The 25,786-nt window shown below is 40.8% G+C and overlaps 1 protein-coding gene across 13 annotated transcripts in view; it reads left to right on the top strand.

The window, feature by feature from the left end:
* Positions 1-25,786, top strand: part of UNC13B (unc-13 homolog B) — a 171,034-nt gene that overhangs the window by 99,727 nt on the left and 45,521 nt on the right. For 2 of the 13 annotated variants that reach the window (XM_036218386.1, XM_016130254.2), the window contains exon 1: positions 1-24,999. The exons of 8 other annotated variants lie outside the window; for them this stretch is intronic. In XM_036218386.1, coding sequence (XP_036074279.1) covers positions 22,716-24,999 — 2,284 coding nt within the window. In that variant the 5' untranslated portion in view covers positions 1-22,715. The remainder of the gene's footprint in view (positions 25,000-25,786) is intronic. 3 more of the 13 variants (XM_016130252.2, XM_036218384.1, XM_036218385.1) reach the window with 2 other exon arrangements.

Below are 25,786 nucleotides of genomic sequence, written 5' to 3'. Positions count from 1 at the left end.
AATCTATTGTTCTGGTACTAGTTGGGACAATTTTTCCTTTTGAAATTGGGAGACATATGGTGCCTAAGAAGCAGTCAGTGATTAGTCATCTTAAAGTGTGCTTCTGGGAATGCATAAACAAGTAAGCTAGAGCCTTTAGAGATGGGAGGTGGCCATTGGCTTCCTTTTATGCTAATTAATGGAAATCAAATAGACTTAGTGTGTTCAGAGCCTGAAGGTAAAGTTAAATGCTATTTTAAGTACCCTAATCACGTTGAGGCCATTTTATTTGAGTTTTGCACATGGGACTATTTCAAGGCCTCTTGGGTCACTTGTTATCTCATTTGGCCAGACAGTAGTACTGGCTGACCCATACAGGGTCAGAAATTTTCCACAGTGTTCAGAAATTTCTATGGGCTTTCCTAATTTAAGGCCCAAAGCATCAACCCAGTAAGATCTAAAACAATGTAAAAAAGTAATAAAAAAAAATTAAAAGTTTTAGTGTCGTGAGTTTGAAGCATCCTTATCTGTGTGTCAACAGATAGTCTTCAGGCAGAAAGGATGTTTTAAATGATAAGTGGCTTTTAATATAATACTTGGCAGATATTAAAGGTGCAAGCATGCTCACATGTGTAAACACCCTTAAATTTTTTTCAAACTTAGTAGGATAAAGAACTCCCATATCCTCCTCACCAAGATACCCATTTTTGACATTTTACATTTGCTTCATCACTCTCCATCCATTATAATTAATCTTTTTCTGAACCATTTGAAAGAAAGTTGGAGACTTGATGTTTTGTCACTTCTAAATACTCCTATTTGTAGTTCCCCAAAACAAGGCTACTTATGTAACCATCCAAATCAGGAAAGCAACAGTGACAGCACTATCATTAAGACCCCCATGCAAATTTTTCCAACCATCTCAACAATGTCTCTTTTCTCTTCTGGTCCAAGATTCAATACAGGTTTATATGTTATATTTACTAATCATGACTCTTTAGTCTCCTTTAATCTGGAACAATTTCTCAACTTTTCTCAACTAATAGTATAGGCTTTTCATTTTGTAGCATGTTCTTCATTTTGGGTCCATCCAGTGTTTCCTCGTGTCCAGACTCAGGCCATGCTGTCTTGGCAGGAATAAATCAAAAACAATGCTAGGCTCTTTATGAATTGCATCAGAGAGTACATGATGTCAGTCTGTCCTATTCTTTGTAATGTTAACTTTAATCTTCCAGTTAGGTTTGTATCAGCCAAGTTTCTCCACTATCAGAGCACCATTTTTTTTTTTGTTGTTGTTGTTAATTGTTAAGTGTTTTGTGGTACAATGCTCTGAGGCTATGCTAATATTTTGTTCCTCATCAAATCTCTGCCTACCAGCTAACTATCCATTGATGACTTCTGTATGAATCTACTACAACTAATAGTGGTTGCCAAATGGTAACTTTCTGTTTCTACTATCTTTTCTACATTCATTACTTGGCATTATATGTGCCTACTATGAGGAAGAGATTTCCCTTTTCTCCCATTAATTTAAATTAGTATGGACTCATGAATTTGTAATTTATTACATTACTTATAATCCCCTACTATCATTTGTTTTGATGCTCATTTTGTCCTAGCTTCATAAAGCACTGTTAATTTGACCCTGCAGAGAGAAGATAATGTGTGTTTTTTAAAAATTTATTTAAGACCTTATTAACAGGTACTTGGAGTTTGCTGACATTTTTGAAAAAATCGTTATAAACTTTTATTACAAAATAAAAATGAAGTTCTTAAAAATCTCCACTTGACCAGATGTGAAACAATTTAAAAACCTTTAAAGGTGCATTGAGAAAAATCAGAATTTAAAACAAACAAGCAAAAACAACACATTTGTCATTACCAAAATAGACGTCTTTAGGTAAAAATGATAAAAACCTCACACTAGAAAGATAATACAGATAGTTTTAGTTATCTGGTCAATGAGCAAAAAGCAAGCACTTAATGTCTTTAGCTCTAATCTTTCATTCATTTCTTATTGTTAGAATTTCATGTTCATTTTTTCTTGCTGGCTGACTAAACCGGATGACGTTGGAGACTGTATGCCTTTTCAGTCTTACTTCCTTTTGCTACTCTGTTTAGTCAACATATCCAATATATAAAATTATTTAATTTTCAAAATCTCAGAGACTTTGCCAATTTCCCATGGTTGAAATACTCTTTCTCCACCTAGCTAACTTTTCATTCACATCTTTTAAAACCCACTCAAGTGTTAGTATTTTTGGGGTCAAGCTTTCAGATTCCGAGCATACTTTTTCTAGATTGTCATTTACCATGGTGTTAAAGAGTTATTTGTTTGCTGTTACTTCTCTATGTGTTTGTAAGATCCTTGAATGTTGGGGCTATGCTTTTTATTCCTGTGTTCTAGAGCCCAATATAGAACCTAGCAGAGTGCTTAGCCAACTCTTATGTATGTTCAACTAGCCAGAAAAGCCCCTCAGCATTTCCACAGAAGTCTCCCTGTGCTTCTTTATCTTGTCTTAATTAATCCTATTTTTATTTTTCCCAAGGCTTGGCACCTAAAGTCAATAATAGCAAAGTATTAACTATTAATATTATAATTTCTATATACATGAACATAAAGTTACTGAATCTGGGCCATATTATGTGTAGATTTTAAAGTTTTTCTCTCTTAGATCAATTTTGTGAGCTTTTTCTGGGTCATTAAATATTGTTGATGTTCCATACAGTTCTTCTTGTTTCTTTACTGTCATAAAGAAACATAATGTCATAATGCTATGATGAACATCATATACATAAGTCTGTTTTCATTTCTGATTATTTCTTTAACTTAGCTTTCTCAAAGTAGATTCAAATAAATTATTGAGTTAAAGAGTGTATACCTTTTAAAGGGTTTTGATAAACTTCTTACATGTGTTTTCGGAAAAGTTTTTCCAGTTTGTACTTTGAGTATATGAATGCACTGCACCAACATTGAGTATTATCATTTTAGAAGATCGTTGCCAATTTGGCAGAAGAATAATATCCTATTGTTGTAATTTACATTTCTTTAATTATTTGTGATTTGGATATTTCCTGAAAGCTTATAGGACATTTATACTTCTTTAGCTGGTACTGCATTCAGTAGACTTTGAGGAAATAACAAAGAAACCTAGCTCCCTTTAAGCCATTCCTGTAGAGTGTCAGCAACTTGAGGAAGAGATCATATAGGTCATCTCTGTATATGGGTTGGCTAAGTACCTGGCCATATGTACATAATAAGTGTTTGATGACATTGCTAATGCTGATGAGGCAGTAATGTTGGTAGTGTGGGTGGAATGGATATGATTCTGTACCTTATTTGGCTTAGCTGCAGAAAAATCTGGGGGAGGAGGTGAGACTTTTAGCTCTAGAAACGGAGACTGCGGTGGCAGCAGGTGGGTGGGTGTTCCAGGTGGAAGGGACAGTGAAGAAGAAGGCATGGAGGTAGGCCGTGAGGAAGCCTTGACAGAAAGTCTTAGGTTGCTAAAGAAAGCTGAGGAAGGAGAGGCTTAGTAAGCAGAGATAGAACTGAGCAAATAGATTGCTGCTGGTCAGCCTGAGAGATGGATCAGCATTTTCTCAGGAAAGATCATTAGAACAGAATAAATTGGCTCTCTCCGGAAAAGTACTGTTCTTATAATTCTCCCAAGCAAAGAGACCTCCTTCTTGTGCTATAATTGAAGCCCTGAAATAGGGATTCCCCTTGGGGAAAAAATGAGGAGGCTGAAGGGGGGCAGGCCCTTGAGGACCCTATCTCTTAAACTTAGATGCACCAGGAAAGCACTCTTTCTATAACTTTAACTCCAATTTTTGTTCTGTTCTTGGCTGCCTGTCTTAACTTCTGTTGCCTCCCTTCTTTGTCCTCATGGAGACCACCAGTTATCCTTCATTTTCCTCATAATATTTTAGCCTCTCCTAATTATTGCTACTCTAACACTTAAAAAACAAACCTGAAGAATGTTTTGAATAAGTAATAAATGTAAAAATATACAATTTTACAAAAAGTATGTATAGTGCAAAGTTCCCCTTCTTTAGACTTCCAGGTCTCTCTCTAGTCCTCATTTCCTCCATCGCATTGTTACCTGTGTCTTGTGGCTCAGTCCAGAGATAAAATGTGCATTTACTAGCATGTATGCATATACATGCATATATTGCACATATTGTCCTTAACTTTTTTCTTTTACTGCTATATTTTGGAGGTTTTCCCTTATTAGTACAAATAGAGCTACAACATTCTTTTTAAATACTACCTAGTATTTGTTTCTGTAGATGTATTATAATTCATGTACTCTGTCCTCTATCGATAGATCTTTAAGTTGTTTCAGATATTTTGCTACCACAATGTTGTAATGCAAATCCTGCAGTAAGCCTGAATACTTACACATCTCTCTTAACCACAGCTTATAACATCTATTTTCAAACTTCATGGTAAACCCTACTTAAGAATAGTTCCTACCACTCCTTCACAAACCAGAGAGACCTCTCTTTGATGAGGCCTTAGCTGCTGCTCTCAACAGGCCCCTTCTGCCCTTTGGCAAACTGTGGAGTCCTTGATATCTGAAACCAGAACTGATACGTTATCTATTGACTGGAACCTGGCTGTTCCCTAAAGCCCTTTCTGGGGGAGACTGCCTTTTTTTTTTTTATACCCCATGTATTACTAGGTCAAGAGTGAGGCTTGTTTTCCTCTGGCTCCTTCTGCTACTCCCAGCCCATTACGAGATCTTCACATAACCTGTTTTCACACTCACCTTCCTTATTTCAGTTTGATCCCAACATTTCCATAACTTCATTCATTGAAAACTTAGCACCTGCATCACAGTTTTCCTTTTAATATCAACTACTGCCATCATTATTATCATAGTAACCACATTTATTGAATACTACTATTCCTGTAAGTGCTTACATGTATTACCCAAATGAATTTCTCGCAATAATTAATTCTATGATTTAGGCTTATATTATTAAGCTTTTATAGATTAAGACACTGAGCTTTAGAAAGATAGAAACTTGTCCAGTGTCACCTAGCTGGTAAGAGTTAGAACCAGATTCAAATTTAGATCTAGTTAACTCCAGGGCCTGATTCTTAACACTTTTTTTTTTTTTTAACCATCATAACACTGGATTTTTTTGTTTGTTTGTTTGTTTTTTACCACTATAACCTTAGAACCTGTTTTCCAAAGTGTATTCCATGGGACTCCAATTTCTAGAACTGTTAATAGGTTGTTTACCATGTGATAAAGAGATCCATGGTCAAAGAAATTTGGAAAACATTGAGTTCCAAGAGAGCGTAGGACTTGTCAGAAATTTGAATATATATAAGCTTGTCGTGATTCTTCAAGAGGAGAGTACAATATGCACAGCATTATTGCAGACTTATTTGACCATGAAAATCTGTATTGGAGAAGCATGCTGTAGGATTTGTTTTCTAAGGAGTACACTTGAGGAAAGTCTGTCTCATGATTTCACTGTCATTTCACTAAAACTGCATTTGTGAAGGTTATCAGTGAGCTCATAGTTACCTAACCTAGTGGTTGCTTTTAAGTCTTTATCTTATTGGACCCTTCTGCAGTATTTGACAATCCTGAACAGTCTTTCCTGTTTTGACATCATAGAAATCATCCCCAACACTACTCCAATCTCTCTTATCTTCCTTTTCTGATTTCTTTCTTTGCTCATTTCTTTTTTTTTTTTCCTCACTTCTTAAATGTTGCTCTTTCTGGGGTTCTTCTCTCAATATTTTCATACAACTCTGCATTCTTTCTGTGAAATCTCATCTATTTTTGTCAACTACCACTTATTATGTGGATTGCTCTTATATCCAGACCAGATCTCTCTCCTGAACTCGAAACCCATATTTATAACTACTTCTTGTACACTCACTTCTCTCATCAGCTTCTCAAACTCGCATGTTCTAACCAAAAGACATCATCTTTCAAAACCTGTTTTAGGTCCTATATATTGTTCCCATACTCCTTAAACCAACCTTTAAGCCACTAAATTTGATTGGACTCTTCAGAGGTAAGAGTGACACCCCTTCTATAATGTAGGATCAGGAGCAGGAATTTCACTTATCTTCAAAAGGGATGGAAGGATAAGTTTGATGTCTTGTTGTACACATAATAGGCACTCCATAAATTCTGTTGACAGCATGAATTAAAAGGATGGAGAGTAGGAAAGCCAGTCATTTTTTGCTGCTGTTGAGTGGGAACCTACTGAAACTACTTCTGATGGCTAAAGTGGCAAGGAGCCAGTGCCTCAGGATTTCAGGCTTTTGTAGGGACATAGACTCCTGGGGATACTGGGTTCCTGGGATAATTTGCTGTGTGGATCACTCAGATGAGGCTATCATGCACACCCTGGGGCCTGGAAGGAAGAAGTCAGTGGAGTGCCTTACCCTGAGGAATAAGGGAGAGGGCCAGTTGTTGCCCTAGGCACTGTGGGAAAAATTTTCAAGAGTTGCTTTTGTGTGCTTGTCAGGAGAAATGCTCAACATTTTTCAGGGTTTGTTTGTTTGTTTGTTTTTGTTTGTTTTTTCCTCTGAAATGCCTTTATGGTTTGGATCTGGATGTTTATCAGTGGTTGGTCTTTCCGTAAACCTTGGATCTGGTTCTAGGCTGTGACTGAACCTTGTGAGTTATAAAACGTTAACATCTGGGACTGAGATTTGGGCAGCTTGTTTGAAAGGGTGAAGCTTGGCTCTGGTTTCTGAGGAGTATATCAGAACATCTCCCAAGAATACCATGATAACATTGACCTGCCTAGAATCAGAGGAAAGTATCAGATATGGCAGCGTGCTTTAACTCCAGCTGGCAGTATTTTCTGGGCATACTAAAGGGAGGTACTTAATAAACTTTTTGTGGACTAAGTCTGATTGATGCCTCTGTACAAAATTACTTGCTTTCAAATAATAAGCAAAGCAGCCCTTCTTGCTTTGTACTACCTTTTCTGACTCCAGCTGCTTGTCTGACCATTCAACCAATGAGAACATATGATACTGGCTAGGAAGGAACTCTTCCTCTGTGAGAGAAAATCCTTTTGCCCAAGTTATCCAAAAAGAAGCAAATACTATAATTTTTTCATTTTAAATCAAGCCAACTAGTAAGTGGGTACTGCTGGTTCCTGTTGGGGCTATTTGTAAGACATTTTCTTATTATTTAAGAGTTTATAGGGAGATAGAAATAATTAACAGTTAAATATTTAAATACTTCCCCCACCCCAGACACTTTTCTCAGTCTTTTTCTCATTTTTCTTCATAGTGTTTCTGAAACGCTCTACTTGTAACTTCCTGTTTTCTTGGCTTCAATTAGTGTAGATCCTCCTAATTCTCTTCCTTCCTTTCTTACCTTGCCTATCTCCTTTATGTCTCTATTTCTTTTTACAGTTTCCCCCTCAGGCATCTTTTAATCTCAGATCTTCTCATTTCCTCAACCTCTAATCCAGAACCATAATTACGCATTCACTGCTGGATCCCCGGCTTGTTCTAGGAAGCCAGTAGACTTCCAACTAGCCTTTCTAAGCAGATGATTCCCAGATCTATACTTCCAACCCTCCCTTTCCCCTTAAGTTTTGTCCGTCATGTCTAGTTATCTACTAGTTATTTTCTCCATTCCCGATGTTTGAAACTTCCCTCCTGGGCCTAGTTCTCTTCCTTTGTTCTGTATTTGTGTTAAAATCACTGTCATTCTGCTAGTCACCCACTCAAAGTCATAGTGTCATTCTTCTCTCTTGCCTCCTACTTTGGATCATTTGCCAGATATTGCTCTTTTTCTCTCTATGATTTCTTTTATCTTTCTCATCTTCTCTGTTCTCTTTTATGTTCAGGCCCTGTTACTGCTTAGGGATCCATTGTATGTACCACTGCCATTTAGGCTCAAGGCTCAACTTAGATGTCACCTTTTGAAGCCTTTTCCCAAAGTCCCCAGGTAGAATTAGATACTCATTTCTATAGTATTTCATGTATAGTCAGTTTTGGTTTTTATCATGTTCTAGAATTGCGTGAGCTTTTTGCCTTCAAGATTATATATTTTTTAACAGTATACACTGTATGATTTCTTTTATATTAAGTTCAGAAACAGGCAAAAGTAATCTGATGTCTTACTTTAGGATAGTGATTACCTTTGGGGAAGGGAGTTGGTAGTGACTAAATATGAGCATAGGGGGCTTCTGGAATTCTGATAATGTTCTGTTCTTGATCTGAATTCTGTTTACACTGGTATCCTTTTGATTTGTACACTTTTCTGTATGTACGTTATAATTCAATAAGAAGTTTAAATAAAATAAAGGCTAAATGAAAATAGCATGAAAATACAGAATAGGGGCTGTATCTGTTTAACTTTATATTCCTGATGCCTCGCATCCAGCAAACTCATATGCGAATGAATGAGTGAATGAATAAATGAAGGAAAAATGAAAATTTCTTCTCAAACATTAAATTTTCATTCCACTGGTAGTTAAGTGATAGTCTCAACATTTTAGCCTGGTATCCATGACCTCCTGTGACTTGGCACAACCTACTTTTCTAACCTTGTTAACTGAGGCTACATCGTACAGCTGGAAATAGTTGGGGCTTCAAATCAGCCAGAGCCTGAGTTTGAAATATGGCTTCACGACTTACTAGCTGTGTTATCTTAGGCTCAGACAAGACACCCAGCCTCTTAGAAATTTAGTTTTATCATCTCCGAATTGGATATTATTTGCCTCAGTGATTGGGATATAGGTTAGGGAAGACATATAGAGCAGGGCCTGGCACGTTGTTAACATTTAATAAATATTAATTTCCTTTCCTTTCCAATAACATACCTTCCTTTTTCTCTTTTTCATATCTTTGCTTATCCTGTATCTTCTACCTTTTCTTCCCTTCAGTTTTCACATATCCAAATATTGTTTGTCCTTCAGGATCAAGCTCAGATAGCACCTCTTTCACAGAACTTTCCATGATTCCCATTGAAAGCTGGAAATATTTTCTTCTCTCAAATTCTCATACATCTTATCTGTGTCTGTTATGGTACATATTAGTCACTCTCTATAACCTTTAGGAGTTGCTTAAGGCTGCCCTCTCACTCCAGGAGCTCTGTAATGCTGGAGACAGGAGCTCTGTCAGTTGGAATAAACTGGGGCATGAAAAGACAGATTGAGAAAACTACTTTGGGTCTTTGGGATTCTTTTTAGTGCCTTCTCTTGCGCTGGAAGAAATTCAGATATCTGGTCAAGGATGTGGATCCAGGAGCAAGGGTTCAAGTTGCAAACTACTTGACCTGTTTTTGAGTTGATCTTCTGTTAAAGGCATCTTTATGGCGCAGCCTAGCTTATTGAGGTCAGATGCCACATAGGAGTTAGAGTCTGAAGTCTTAGATAATGAGGAGTAGATATTCATCTGGAGTGTCTTTCATGCCTAATATGCCTTTAGGGCTTGGTATACGTAAGAGGAAAAAAAGAGTTCAGGGATTCACATATCCTACTCCTAGCCACTTATTTTCTTGTTACATCTGCTTTCTACTTGCTAGATTGCAATTCCTAGTATAGCTTCTAATACTTAGTAGACAATCAGCAAAGTTTGTGGAACGATTGCTTAAAAGTATGAAGTAGTATTACAGGGCCATTAGTAATTGGTTACAAAGGAATGATTAACACTTATAATCGAAAATAGTTGCCATGGGATTTTAAAATAGTTGCCATGGGAATTTAAAGCCCTTTACATTAGGGTGGTTAGAGAAGTCTTGTCAGAGGAATCCCCAGATGGTACTAAGTCAGCAGTTATTAAATATCAGGAAATGTCTAAAAAATAAGATTATATGAGCTTTGAAAGCTGGAAATCAAGGGATAACTTGCATTCTGTGTTTACAAGCATATGTCATTAAGGAGATCCATGACTCCTTGTAAGTGGCAAGTTGTATTTTTTCTGTAAACAGTGTAACTAAGATTTACCACCATTTCCAAACAGGCAGTTCTTAAAGTACAGTCGTAGTGTGTAAAATAAGACTTCTTGAAGCCAAAGGGAAGAGGTAAGTTGTAGGAACTTACCTCTTCTGCTTCTCTTTGCTGGTGTCATCTTCAAGCATGCTAGGGAAATGTGTTATTTGGTTCACACCTGAGGACATTCAGACAAATATAGATAAACACGAGGAAGGGCATTCTAGATGAAAACTGACATCCTGGAACATTTCTTGTGATAGGTAAGATAAAAGCTGTTGACCGGTTTCTCCCTAAGATACTCTTCCTTCTTAGTTTTTGCTATCTTTCCCTCCAAGTCCTTTCCTTCTTTATGACAGCTCCATCTTTGTTTCCTTTACAGCATTTCTCTTCCTCTGCTTGCCCTTCAAACTTGGTGATTCCCAGGGCACTGTTTTCTACCTAATTCTCTTTTCTAGATACTCTTATGTCTTTACCCATACACTGGTGAATTCCAAATTGCTATCTGTACCTCAGTCCTCTTACATGAGCTCCAGACTCATATATTCAGCTGCCTATGGATATTGTCACAAGAATTTTCATAGGCACCTCATGCAGTGTGTTCAAACTGTACTCACTGTTCTTTCTTTCTTCTTCACCTCACCTCCTGTATGTCTTTTCTCCGTATATGGCACTACCAGTTACCCACAGGCAAAATTTAACACTTTTCTTCCTCAGGAGCCTATACCAAATGTCATAACAATTCCCTTGTTAGATTATGAACTCCCTAAGGGCAAGGATTATATTTTTTCATGATGCCTGGTATAACTCTTAGGTATTATTAATAAGTATTATTTATTATTTATTGGGAAAAAAATTTTGGTAGAATTGTATTGATAATTTTCAAAAGTACTATATTAGTTTGTGAGGGCTGCCATACCAAAGTGCCACAGACTGGGTGTCTTAAACAGCAGAAATTTATCATCTCACAGTTCTGGAGGCTAGAAGTCTAAAATCAAAGTGTCAGTAGGGTGGGTTCCTTCTGAGGGCTATCAGGGAAGGATCTGTTTTCGTCGTCTCTCCTTGGTTTACACATGCTCATCTTCTTCCTGTGTCTCTTCATATTGCCTTTCCTCTATGCATTTCTCTATGTCCAAATTCCCCTTTTTATAAGGACACTGGTCATATTGTATTAGGGACCACCTTCACGTCCTCACTTTAACTTGGCCACCTCTGTGAAGACCTTATCTCCAAATAAGGTCACATTCTGAGGTCCTGAGGGTTAGGACTCAGCATATGAATTTTTGGGGAACACGGTGGTTCAATCCATAACAAATATGAGAGTAGTTTTTACTGTTTAGGTTCCAAGTCTTGTTTTCTGAAAGCACTTGTTAAGGTTTTTAGCCTCCTCACCATACTGAATTTTACTCTTCGATAGCACTCTATAGACAGTGCCGTATGGAAGTAGGAAGGATGGGATGGCACATTCAGTGAGTATAAGGAGATTGGTTTGACCGTACTTAGGGAATGGGGAGCTGGATTCCTTTATACATGGATACGTAGGAAAGAATTTTGATAATATGCAAAGGACTTTTTCCTAAGAGCAGTCACAGGAGTTTAAGAAAATGAGTGACAAAATCTACATTTTAGAAATAGTCCTCTAGCAAATTGTCAAAAATGGATTGGGAGTAAATGGGGTGAGAAGGAGGTGGTTCTGGAGGAAGGGAGACTGGGAGGATGCATATTCTGCAATTACTCAAGTGAGAAACAATGAAGCCTAGACTGAGGTTTGTAGAGAAGGGGATAGATTTCATAGATAAGAAGGTAAAATAGATTAGACTTGATGACATGTGACAGGGGGTCAAAGGGTTTTACAAGGGATTCTGTCACTGGATAGAGAATTAGAATACAGGGATTCCGAGGATCTTGTGTCTGAGCAGAGTGGTTATCTGTGTGCGATTGATTTTGGGTGAGCTGGCAGCCGAGGCCTCCAGTGCCAACAATAGGCTTTCCCTTGGCATTTTTTGATCTCCAGGCTAAGTCTAGCTTTTTCTTGGCTTATCTCGTCGAGTACTTCCCTTTCTCCCCACCATGCTTCCCTGTTACTCTGTCAGAGGTCCCTAATTAAGGATGGGTCTCCTTTAGGTCTTCCTTTTCCCTTTGAACAACTGTTGGCTTCCTATAACTCAGGGCATCCTACAGGATATTTTTGAATATATGGATAATCCTATATGCTGGCTAGAAACATATTTCGAAAAACTTATAGAAACAGGGACCTACTCCAAGAGAATTCTCCATATTTGGGTTTACCTGAAGATATATCTTAGAACAAGCCGCAAACAACTGAAGAAGATATTTGATCAATATTACGACAGTCAGAACATAGTTTCCTTTTAGTATAAGGGGTTCACTTCCCCCATAAAATTTCAAATTTTGGATTTTCATTAGAGAATCCTCAGCATATGGCCTCTTGGTTTCTTTGGGGTATAGAGATTGAGGCAGGACCAATGCATTTTATGGGTTGGATTGGGACATATATAAGCAGATACTAGTTCAGGACCAGCCTTAATCCTAAATCTGGAAGCTGTGACTTTTGACCAGGTTTATGTGAGAGGGCAGGAGGCATGTAGACTGCTTTGATTATGAGTTTTCAATCATTTTATTTTGGGATGGAAATGGGGTCATGGCTTTTGGAGGTACAGGCTGGAAACCTAACCATTTATCTGGCCAGTTCTGAGGAGTTTATCAGTTCTTTATGTTCAAGTTTTTGCTAATCAGGGACGGCATTTGACCTGATTGTAGGATTGAAATTTGTCAGCAATTTGTGACTTCTTAGGACTGCCTTACAGCTTGTCAGGTCTGATTTAGGCTGTGTAACAGCTATGTCTTAGCACATCAGTAAAGTCAGCACATTTCTGCCAGGCTCATCACTCCCCTAGGGTGGCATATTCCTGAGGGAAGAAGGAGAATCATCTCCCATTGCCCATCATTCTCTGCTACCCATAATTTCTGTGTAGTTTATGGAGAGCAACATTCTACAAGGAAAAACATGGTTTTTCTTAGCCACCAAAACAACCATTTCCTCATGAAACAAGTCCCAGCTGTGTGAACACATGCCAGCCTCTTCATATTGCTTCTTAGTGGTAGAGAAGAAAAAGAGTCACAAGCTTTCTTCTGCACAAGTGACTTTGGCTCTACCTCTCCTTTGCACCCTGTATATGTGTTTGTCAGCCTTGGGAGATAAGGTAGGAACCTGCTGGTCCTGACCCAGCCACTCTCTGGCAGTGATATCTGAAAAGGCAGGCCTGATTTGGAGCAGGCACATTCTTTGCTTCTGGGCCAGTTTTATCCGACCCCAGGGGGACTTAGACTGGTTTGTATGAAGAGGAGAGAATTGTGGTCAGTGAGTCCCCCTCAGTATCCCTGTGACACCACTCAGATGTATTAGCTGAGGATGAATTCTGTGTGCCAGGTGGTCTTCTGACTAACCCACCCATTCGGTTCCCCTTTAGAGCTCCTGCAGCTCTGAACCTTCCCACAACTCTGCGTGAGTGTCAGTGTCTCATGTTGAATTTCCATCTTGACTCATCTGTCTCTAGGCAAAGATCCTTGTAAAGATTTAAATTGGGAACCAGACCTTGAGAATGTCTGTTCAGAGCATTTCACAGCTTCTGGATAAATGCCTTTTCCTTCTTAACCCAATCTGTTTTTCCAGTTCTGCCCAGCCCTGCTTTGAGGAAGCTTCCCAATTGAGGTGGTTGCTTGTGACCTCTAAAAAGCATCCCCATCCTTATAGCCTGCCCAGGATTCCCAAGACCTATATCCACTGTGATAAGGGGGCTGCAAGGTTGCTCACATGGCTCAGGAAACTGAAATTATATGTCTTTCCCAAAAGACTAGTCCATTGAGGAAGCCTTATTGTCCTTTGGTCATATGATGTCTGGTACTCTGTGGGCCCTGTTTTTTGTTTTTTTGTTGTTTTTTTTTTTTTTTTAACTAGAACTTAGATTTACTGCTGTTTTTACTTCTTTTTCACTTATTCGTCTTGGCTTTTGCTAAAACATGGGAAAGTGGAACAATATAGAGGTAATTTATGTCAAAACCGTGACTGTAACTAGAGATAGCATGTTGTGTGTGCCTCATCTCCTAAATGCATCTTCTGTCTGAGCCTTTGCTTATCTGAAAATGCATTAGAAGACAGGCTGAATGTGTTTGAGTAGGCAGATGGACAAGAAAAAGTCGCATTAGCCTCTAGAGTCCTCGACCAGGTCTAGGAGCCACTGGTAGATAAGGCAGGAAGAAGTAGGTTCTTTAGGCAATGTCCTAGCTCTGAGGATCTACTTGTCTTGAGATTTGAGCTTCTCCTTAGTCTAGGACACCAGGACTCAAATCTAGTAATGACAGCCTCTGCTTTGGGCTCTTTATGTGTGGCTGCAGAGTTGTGGAGGGAATTCTGATTTAATCTTTTAAACCCTTTTTACCTCTTTCTCCTGGCTGAAATGTGGGAAGCTCCATAATAAACTGGCTGTGACTTTCACCAAATTGACAGTTTTCAAGGTTTTTTTCCCCCTTTTTTTTTCTTTCTGTATTTAGATGTGTCTGTAGTCGCACCATCAGCCTTTATCTCTTCTGTCACCCAGCCAGCTCCTGACTGGGTTAGGAGGTATTTGCTCTGCTGTCAGTGTTGGTCGCATAATGAGGCGGATGGTTAATAAATGGGTTGTTCAGCATCTCTTGGAATCTAAAATTTTTTTCCTCAGTTGAGGGGGAAGCAATGTTATTGGAAGAAGACAGTAGGGAAGCAAATGTTGGCGCTGGAATCAACACTTTCTCCTCAGGATCTTAGATAAGCTGACAAAATCATTCTTAGTTTAAAAAGCTTGTTTTATCTACTACCTAGAGCTGCAACGATGGGTTCTAGGGTAGCCCCCATAGAGACTCCCTGATTCTTGGCTAACAGGGCTGCGTTCTATTGTAGAGTGTCATGCGGAATGTTGAAGGGCAGGTGAAGTAGCGATATTGGAGCACCTTGTTTGAGCATGCCGGGTAAATCAAACTTACCCACCTGCCATGGGCCTAAGGAAGAGGTGATCCTTTTCTCTTTACATCAGGCTCAGAGGAGGTAGGATAGGAGTGGCTTCATTGGTTTGTGCTGGTTGAAGCTCTGTATCAAGAAGAATTATGAGGTTCTCTGGGCTGCAACTGTATTTCTCCTGTTCTGTGGTAGCAGGGATATCATAATTTCATGTATGTGGTATTTTATGCTCCAGGGCTTCAAGAGTCCTTGGCTTACTTTTGGCAATGAAAAAGTAAGTTGTAATGAACAACTTGAGTGCTCTTTGAAGATAAGGACATTCAATTTCCTAATGAGTGCTCATTAGAATTGTTGAGTTATTAGGAATTAGGGCTATATGAGAGCTACCTGACTAGTAAGTCTCCATGGAGACAGATGTCACTGGTGAAGAAGAACTGGGAAAGTTGGGATATGATACCAGGGCCTTGAACCTTAGACAAGTTTTTCTCAGTGTGATATCACTTTAGGCTACTTAGTTCCTAATTCTGGATTCCAAAACAGTCTGTGGTCCTAACTTCTGCCGTAGAGGGGCCATATCAGCCCACCCAGCGTCCCCTACTTCTATCTAATTATTGCCTTGGCATGGCCTAAGAGAGTTCTTGTTTTCCGGTTGGTTCTCTTGCTGTGACTGTTCAAGAACTGGACTAGGTATCTATTCTGAGAACACTGTGCTGCACTTGGGTACATTACCTGTTCTCTGGCTTCACCAAATGCAGACAGCAGATTATATACATACAAAAACAATCAATCAAAAACCAATCACACAAAAAACCCCAGAACTTGTCTCAGTAGAAGGGAAGACTCCTTTGAATTGTGCTCCAGCAGTTTCTTGCTGTGTTGTCTTCCCTCTGAGATGCCTCAAAGTATAGGGCTCCTTCTTATGTTTCTTTATATCCTATAGCTCAGACATGAGAGAGGTGGATAGGCAGGGGAGAAGAGAAGAAGAATGAGGGGGGAAATGGAGGAGGGGAGAGAGTAAGATCTATATTTAGCGAGAGGGAGAGACACTCACCAAGGGTGTGTGAGTGAGCTTGCTGGCGAGGTTTATGTGTGCGTGAGTGTGCTGGGGAAGGGGGTGTGTGCTCCAGGAACGTGTGAGGAGGGCTGGTGCCCTATGGGAGGTTGCAGGCAGGAAGCAGCTGGAGAGGAGGAGGAGCAGCAGCAGGAGCAGGAGCTGCCCTGCTTTCTCTCTCAGTCTCAAAGCCTGGAATCGATTGAGTTAGAATTCCACATCCAGCTGAAGTTTGGCTGCTGTTAGCTTCAGCAGGCTAGTCGTCAGAATCCCCCTCAGCAGAGAGGTGTGGACCAGATTGGATTCCTAGATTTGTAGCCAGCGAGACTCCTGCCCAGCCTCTCACTGAGGGGATTTCTCTGCTGGGCATTGTTTATCTCATCAACTTTGCACAGTGGAGCCAGCCAGCTGGGTGCAACTGAGAATAATAGCTCCTTGGCTCTGTTTGTCGATTGGGCAAGCAGCCGTGCTGTGGCTTAGAAAGTTCATCCTGTGGCTTCTCTGTCAAACCAAGGAGTGCTTCTGAATGGATTTCCTCTTAAAGACAGCACTTGCATTCTAAAACTTGAGTATTTGTGGTTTTGTGGGTTTTTTTTTTTCCTTTTCATTTCCTTAACTTATTTTGGTTGCAGCAGCAAGGTAAGTGGTATTGAGTGTATGACTGACTCTGAACGACAAGCAGGGACAAAAGCAAAGCATTTGTGGGTGGAATATGGAACAGGCTACATTAATTACATAACTGCTTGAGCCAACTTGCTGGTGGGGGTCATTATAATTGGTGAAAAATAGCATACTCAGCTCTGAGGATAGAATCTTCACGTGCACGTGTTTCTATGCTGATAATCCGACCATCCATTCTTTCTTGGTACTCTCTTGTATGTATATAAATAACCCATCCACCCCTCTGCATGTGTTCATACTTGTATACAAATAATCTGTTTCTCTCTCTTGATATGTTCATATGTTTAGAGGTAACCTGTTCATTCTCCTTTGTGTATACATAACATAAAGACAGCTCATTTCTTCATCTTATATGAATATATACATCTCTCCCTCCATGTGCATACATACGTATATAGATATCTGTCCCTTTATCTCATGCATGTGTGCATATACTTAGGTAACTTTGCTATTCTTGTATATGCCTGTGAATATTCAGAAACCTTTTCATTTTCCGTGTGTGTGTGTGTGTGTGTGTATTGCCCTCCTGTCTAACGTGAGTATTAATTCTTCCCTCCTGTGTATGCATATGCCATACAAACAGAAAAATCATCTTGAGTTTTCTCAGTCTTGAGTGTGTGCACACATGCATAATAGATAATCTGACCATTTGTGTCATGCATGCATGGTAAAAAAAAGCACAAGCTTTATAGATTGAAGACCCCCCTTTTAAAACCTAGCTCTACTAAGTGTCCTTGGTCAAATCATTTAGCTTCTCTCAGCTTCATTTTTCTCATTTGTGAAGTCAGGATAATAATCCTTCTGTCCTACCTCACAGTATTGTTGTGATGATAAAATAGGAATCATGTCAACTGTAAAATTCTAAACAAATACAATTTTACTGTTTTATGACCCTCTAATGTGAGTTGTGTAGGATAGGATGCCTTGACCCAGCTGCATTGAGATTATGCTCTTGCCTGTAAGAGGTCTCTAAGTCTTCCCTGCAAAGGGGTAGCTTCTGTTGAAGTGACTAGGTTTATCCTGTGGTTTCGCCCAGATATTGGAAAAAGCTACACATAACTACAGAGTATCTAGAAAAGGTCAGGTTGAGGGAGAGAAAAGGTTTCGTCCTCTGAAGGTAGGAGTCTTAATACTTTATCTATAGCCTTAAAAAGGATTAACCTGTCAGAATAAGCTGCTTTCAGCTAGGATCAAAATGAGCAGGTAAAAAGATGAGTGAAAGAACAGAATATTCTGCTGCCCCTGAGATGACAGTCTGCTCTTTGCAGTGAGCATCTGCTGCCAAGTTTTGAAGGTTCTCCAGAATGTCCCTTGCCCTCACCTTCTAGACCCACACTGTCCAACATGGTAGCCACTGGCCGCATGTGGTTGTTGAATACTTGCAGAGTAGCTAGTGTAAATCAAGAATTGCTGTAAATGTAAGAGTTCAATGACTCAGTATGAAAAAAGGAATGGAAGTATATCATTAATTTTTTATGTTGATAATATTTTGGATAATGAGTTGTGTAAAATATATTGATATTAATTTCACCTGTGTCTATTTACTTTTTTATGTGGCTACTAGAAATTTTTAAATTACATGTGTGCCTCACATTATATTGGACAGTGCTGCCCTAGACCCATCATCAACACAAGGATCAGGGCAGCTCTTCCAGTTGAAAGGGCAGTTGGAAACCCCATGATGGCAACCCTGGGGATGACAGGAGCCATGGCAGGGCCTCTTCCTACCAGTCTCATATGCTGTAGAGAACCAGCTAATTACTAGCCTCTAGAAGAGGCTGGTGCTGCCATTACCCTTTTTATTTGTCTGAATGGGCCCCCAGAAAATTTTAAGTATATTTGGAGAAAAGTGTTCAGCTTAGTTTTAATGAGGGTTGTAAGTCATGAATCTAGAAGGAATCTTAGAAGTTAAAGGCAGCATGTTGTTATGGAAACAGAAGTGGAGTAGAAATTAGGAGGTTTCGATTCTAACTAAGCCCTGTCATCACTCATTTATTCTTTTCATGGCACTGAGTTCTCACTGTGTGTCATGCCGTATTCTTGGCATAGTAATGATGTGTGCTCGAAGAATTCATGAAGAAGGTACAGCTTCTAATGTAAAGGTCTTTACACATACTGCGGGTCCTCAAGCAGAAACCTTCCATTTAGGGGTCTGTCAAAGAAAAATATTAGCAACAACAACAATAACAAGTGTGTCATTTCAGGTCAAGGTTTATAAACTTGAGTAATAGGGCTTTTGAGAAGCTAGAGAAGCTGCCCCGCCTAAATAACTTCAAATTTAAAATTAAGAAAACTCAACTATGATAGCCTACTCCATAGGTTAGACCACAATGTAGTAGGAGATTCCAGGGCCTAGATTATCTTTAAATGACTCTTCTGATTTTCTGATTTTGTTTTCTAGTTCCTTTTATTCAGTGTCAAGAATTTTGTTTGTTTGTTTGTTTTGAGTATCAGACATGCCAGGCACTGTTTTAGGTTCTGGATAACTTGAGTGGGTTTGTTACCTTTAGAGAACCCATATCCCCAGGAGGTGATTCTTAACTTCAGAGTTATCCTGGTTGATCCTCTGGGCATCACACTGAACTCTGTCTCCTGCTTCAAAACTTACATATCTGCATAACTTGAGTGGATTTGGTGCCTTTAGGGAACCCATATCCCCAGGAGATGATTCTTAATTTTAGAGTTCATTCAGGGGCAGTGACTACCAATTCAGAAGGCGGTTTGGAGGGTGTTGTTTGTTTATTTAATATGGAAGCAAGTTTCTTTGTTCAGAGTTGGGAGAAGTTGCTATGGCAGCTCCAGTTGGAAATTTCCTATTTGTCAGTAACACAGGAAACCAAATAACTTTGCCTTCAGTCCTTCAGCAGTCCTTCAGGAAAGGGCTCTAAATAAATGGCTGTGCCATTTACCCCCTGTGTGTCTGGCCAGCAAGTGTTGTAAGCACCTGCACTCTTGGAAGGGACACCTAGCAAGATATCCAGGAAGTTAGGCCAAGATTGTCTGGAGTATTGATCTGAGGTGCAGAAGCAGATAGGCCCTAAGGTAACTTGGCCTTCACTGAAGCAGTAGCAGGAGAGTCCACTTCATTTTTGTTCCTGAAAAAATGCCTTAGTTGGACCGAGGTGGGGCTGAGCTTGGAGGACCTGGAAATGAGTTCTGGTCCTCATCAGCTTGCCTCCTATAGCTGTTTTCTTCACCTTATGCTGTCAGGTTGCCTGATGGAGGATGGCAAGCCTCTTGTCACCTGAATGAAATATTGGGGACTGAATGTTTTGCTCCTTCCTTTTCTTACCTTAAAAAGAACTTCTAGAAGGAAGCAAGAGTAACAGAGAATGTCACTCTAATGGTGGGCTTCTAGACACTACTATAGTGTCCATAGACCATTGGAAGATACTGGGAAAGGTAGGGGTCTGGGGCTGGGACAGAAGTCATAGTTCACTTAAATTATACCACTTTGCAGTTGCGTGCTTGGTTTGGATATTAGTTTCCCTGCTTCTTTGTCTCAGAGACTTGCCATGTCAGTAATAACAGCAATACTGCCATGCTTTACAGTTTACTAATTACTAGTCTCACATTTTAGCTAATAACATTCCTAATAACTTCTTCGGTTTATAGGTAAGGAAACTAAGGTCCAGAGAGGTCAGGTGTTTAATCCAAGGTCACTGGTAAAGCAAGACCAAACTTAAGTCTTCTGATTCTCAGTCTAGTAGCACCTTTTTCATGGCTTCATGTGGTCATATACAGAGCTTCTATCTTGGTTCAGTAAGTAAGCTTTTTCCTTGAAACAAACTTGAAAGGCTAACTATCAGCTCCAGCCCTTCTAGGGCCAAGGACATTGTTCAGAGCTAATGACAGGTGCCAACACCTTGCATAGTTGAGGAGAAAAGAAAGTGATGGCTTTGGAAATACAGATTTTGTGCTTGTGGGAGGAGAGAAGGAAGAATTTGATGAGTCAGTCCTAGAATTGGGGTATTTGCTTCCTAGGCAGCTGGGCACTAAGCCCAAGACCTAGGTTCTGGTTGTGCGCATAGAGCATCTTCACTCTCTCTGGCATTAGAGTGAGTTCACCAAATTAGGGACTGGCTGACCCTGGCCCTTTGAGATGTTGAAATAAAGCAGTAATGCTTAAAAAGTAATAATTGGGCCTCTCTAATGCTGCACAGGATAGGTAGCGTTCTGAGATGAGGAATTTCTAGATGAAGTAGAGTTTTTAGATGAGCAAGAAAGAAAAAGGGAAGAAATAAAATAGGAGTTAATTTAGTTTCTGTCTCTTGATTCTTGGCCTAGTTATTTCCAGTAAAGGGAGTCAGTTTCATCTTTACCCCAAGTCTTATGAATTGTCCTTTTGGTTCTTCCTAGTCACAGTGCTTGTAACTTTCAGGCCCACAGACCATAGATGATGGCCCTTCCGGACAATTAATAACCATGGGAGCTGTCAGCTTGTGTTCTTCATAAACAGTTTCCCCCTTATAGGGTTAAGGGAAAGGAAAAGGAAGCAGGGGTTTAAAGCTTTAAAGATCAAAAGCTATATCAAATCTAGAAAGCAGGGAAACCATTTCTGGTTGAAGAACATGAGCAGTAGTAGCATGTGTCCCACCAGCCCGTTTTACCCAGGTGACCCAGCAGAGCCAGGGAATATTGGCAGTCCCACGCATTCCTGAGCTCTCTGCTTTCCCCCTTGTACTTTCCCCTCTGCTCCTTCTCTATGCTCTGCACATTCCCAGTGAAAAGGGCATGGATGCCCACCTCACATAAGGTAATAGTCATCTCCACCTCTATAGTACAGGCGCCAGTAGCTTAGGATGTAGAGGCAAGACTCGTGGCAGGTCTTGTCTTTACCCTTTTGGAGAACAGCAAAGTGCCCCGGAGCCCTCTGTGATTTAACCAACTCCCTACGTGTTCCATGCATTGTTCTCTCCAGGCCCATCAGAGGGCTAGAGCAACCTTTTGTTACTCCAGGAGTGGACAGTGCTGGAAAATCACTTCTCTTCATGCTCTGAGGAGGCATTGGACCAGATGTGGGCCAGGAAAGTTGAACTTGTATATTGATTAGGCTGCACCAAGCCCTTGGGGACTATTAAATGGAGTTTAGGACTCCAGCTGAGCCTCCTTCATCCCCAGCTGTGAGTTCATCATATGTATGCTTTTGGCTACTTGTCCCTCTAGACTCAAACATGCCGAATACCTCCTGTGTCTGGACAGTGAGTGTGTCCATAGTGTGCCACTTTATTCTAGAATTAGGTATAGAAAATATTTTTTTTCTCCAAGTTTAAAATACTTGCCATGGTCCTTTCTCCAAGTGAAGGGTTGATATTACTAAACAAGGGGAAATATTTTGTACTATAAATTCAGGCTAGAGCAAACCTTTGAGTAACTAGCTGAGCCTTCACCAGAACAAACAACTGGGGGAAAAATAGCATTCAGTGTCTTGTTGTTATTGTTCACTGTGTATGTGTTTTGAGCTTTGGTGTTTAAGCCATCTATTCGTTCATTTCCAAGCCAGACTCATGTGTTGCATTTGGTAAAGGCTTAGATACTCATGACCTTACCCCCTTATACTTCTAAGGAGTTTGTCTCAATCCTGTTGGCTTTGGGTACTTGCCTAGAACACAAGGACTTGATTGATTTTACATCAATACTCATAGGAGGCCAAGGAGAGAGAACCGTCTGCAGCCTTTAAGGTCATTGTTGGGAGACAGGTCAGGGATGACTTCTACAGTCTTAGAAGATAATATTCTTATTCCTGCTTGACAGCTTGATTCAGGTTAAAATTATCCAAGGGCTTTCTGACCTGAGTGCACTATTTTCCTTTTTCACTAGCTACAGGAATAAGAGTCAAGCCAGGATCCCAGGGGCATGTGCCAGGTTTGGAGACCACACATGGGACCATTCCAGGCAGCTGTGTGGCCTAAGCCCAAAGCATCAGCCAGCAATAATTGCTAGAAATAGACTGAAAAGAGCAGTACAGGATATTGCCTTCCAAGACGATCTCTATTAAGCATCCCGACCAGAAATAAGAGGAAGAGGCAGTGAATCCCTCAGACTCTGAGGTAGAAAATGAAGCGATTGTTGCAAGAGTCAGAGGAAGAAATCATGGTCACCTTGGGGCCCTCCTCCAGACTTTCCCCAGATAAGGCTAAGGTAGAGACTGTGTGTGGCATCAAGAGCAAGTCCTCAGGCCCTGCCGGATCCTTACCAGAGGACAGCTCCTTACTCCCTTGCTGTGGGTCAACAGCCTCAGCCATTGGTGGGGATAGAGATGGGGGCCTGGCCCAGCATTGCAGCTTTAGGCAGCAGGCCAGCAGCCTGCTTCCTTTGGGCTCCACTGCCTGTGCTTCAGGGTCTGGTTCTCAGGACTTCTCATCTGCAAACATTACCACCAGCTGTCAGGAGCCCTCAGAGAGGAATCAAGCCAAGCTCCTTTTCTCCCAGGGCCCTGGCCAAGAATGCAGTCTTGAACAGCGAGAGCCTTTGGGGGATATAGTAGACTATATAATCAGAGAGCTACAAGGCATCAGCCGTCTCCAAACTGAGATTGCTGAGCTTCAGCAGCACTTGAGCCAAGTCCGCGGTTCAGTGGATGAAGTCTCTAGCTGTGTAGACTCAGTTCTGAGTGGAATAGAAGGCTTACAGGTGGGAAGCAGCTCCCTGGCCAAGGTGTGTATGGATGGAAAGGCTCAGGAACACCATGTGGACAGACCCAGTGAGGAAGCCATACTGTATCTGTATGGACTTCCTGAGCAAGATGGGGAGAATACCATGGAGATGGTACACAGCTTCCTGGCCAAGCACCTCTGTGTTAATGGCATGCAGTGCAACGGGTACATCACAGAGGCTTACAGGGCAGGCAGAGCCCGAGCCCCCAGGCCTACTGTTGTGAAGCTTGCCCATCTAGAGCATAGAGACTTCATCTTGCAGAAATCCATCCTCTTGCAGAGTGTAGGGGTCCAGATTGCCACCAGAGAAGAACCAAGCCAACCACAATGCTGGAAGAATCCCCAAAAGGAGTCTATATCATTTTTGCAACAACAACTACAGGATCATAATTTGAATTCTTTAAACCCAGATGAACCAGTTCTTCAGATGGAAACAGGAGACAGAGGACCCATAACAGAAACATATCAAACAAGGGCCCAGAATCAACATAGAGAACCCTTGACTCCTGAGCAGCTACGCCTTTGCTTCCCACCCAAGAACAATTTAGCAAAGCCAGTTGAATTGTCTAAGCCAGAGGATGAAGTAAAAGGAATATCAGGAACATGCCAAGTCATCAGTGACACCTGTGGTGAACTCACGGGGAGAGAGCCTCCTCTGTCTGCTCTCCATCAATTTGAAGAACCTTCCCTAGTGCTAATCTCAAAAGAAGAGAATTCTGGGAAATCTCAGGTTTTTAAACAAGGCAGCCAAGAACCTGAAGCATGTAAAGTAGCAAAAAGAGAAAACAACTGCATTGATAAAAGTTCAGCCAGCAGCTGCCTATCACTTTCTGGGTTGCTGAAAACAGAGGACAAGCTCCTGGCCTGTGAAAGTGGGCTTGGTATTCTGAGTTCAAAGCAGTTAGAGGACCTTTTGACAGACAAATCCAGAAGATTTGGAACTCTGAGCTGTGACAGCATGATGGAAGAAATTATCATAGGGCCTGAGACTTTCAGCAACATGGTTCATATTGACTTGAATGAAGAGGAGGAACGTGCTGCTCAAGTCCTTAAAAATGTCTTTGAAAAGTCCTCTTGTGGTCTGGGTGGCTCACAAGAGGATGAAGATGTTGAAATTAAGTTTTATACCAGTAAACTAGGCCGAGCAATTCACCACTTTCGTTCAGCTCTGCAGGGAGTGTTTCAGAAGCTGGAGAGCAATGGGTCGGTCAGTCCCGAGGACCTGGAGAGCAGTGAGAGTGGTTCCCAGTCAGAGAACAGTGATAGACTTCTTGGGACAATGAGTTCAGGGGGTGCCCAGGATTTCTCAGTGGAAAGCCCCGGGAGTCAGCAGAGTGAGAGCTTGTTCAGTGTGGTCTCTGGCGGAATGGACATCACCACACAGGCAGACAAAGCCTCTCAGGATCCCAGCAACTTATCTCTGGCTTCTAATAACTTATCTGTTGCATATTCATTGCCAAGTTTTGCTCTGGCTCCAAGTCTGGGAAGTGAAACTTGTTTTGGGCCTGAATCTCCCAAGCAGGGCAGACTAAGCCTAGAGCAAGTGTGTGCAGAGACCATCTACCTCAACAAGTGCATCAGCAATTTTAAAAATGTGCTAAGAGAGAAAAGACTGAGGCAGAAAAAACTTTTGCATGAGCTGGTACAGAAGGCAGACCATCTCTCAGTGGAAGACTTGCACTCAGGTATTCCAAGTCTCTATTTAATGGGGTCAGCCAGCTGGGTATGGCCTCCATGTGGTCAGCATGGGATCCAGCTTGGTGGTGAATTTCACAAGGTGAAGGGGGAGGTCTACAGCTTGAATCAGTCTAAATTACTCGACTATAGATTTTAAGCTAATCTTGTGAGAATTGGAGTGAAAGAGGGTTCTAAAGGAACCAGAAAGGTATTCCTCTCCCTAGGGAGCTTTGCATCTTTGGGTGTGTGTGTATTGAGGGGGTGGGGGGAGCTTTAGAAAATACCTTTTCAAAAGAGGGAGGAACATCTGGTTCTGCAGCAGTACTTTACAGCTGCAGAATTTTTAGGGTATTCCAATGTAAAGTGGGGTAAGAGGCGGGAATTGGTTGGTGATGAGGCACAACCCAATCCTATGTTAAAATTTTAAAATCATTTTCCATGGGTTTCTTACTGAGATAATATTTCCATTTCCCTGGCTACTGATGGACTGCTCTACGTCATAGGCCACTCTGGAAATTTCCATTATTCTGACCTGTCTTCTTCCTAGTACTTCCTAATACTTGACAACACAGAGCCTTATTTCCAACTTGGAGCTGTCCAGGAACTGCTTATAGTGTTGGCCTTGCCCAAGAGCCTGATTCTGCCCTCCCCAGGTCATATTCACATTCTTCCATCTCCAACTAAAGGCTGCTCACCTAAGAACTGGACTGGAGAACCTTTGACTACAGGAAACGAGAGAACTTTTTTTTCTAGGCAGCATGGAAAATTGTAGCTTTAAAATTCCTTTCCCCAATC

The sequence above is a fragment of the Rousettus aegyptiacus genome, unplaced genomic scaffold, assembly GCF_014176215.1.
Source record: "Rousettus aegyptiacus isolate mRouAeg1 unplaced genomic scaffold, mRouAeg1.p scaffold_m13_p_3, whole genome shotgun sequence".
Taxonomy (NCBI): Eukaryota; Metazoa; Chordata; class Mammalia; order Chiroptera; family Pteropodidae; genus Rousettus; species Rousettus aegyptiacus.
This window is presented reverse-complemented; position numbering and strand designations above follow the sequence as displayed.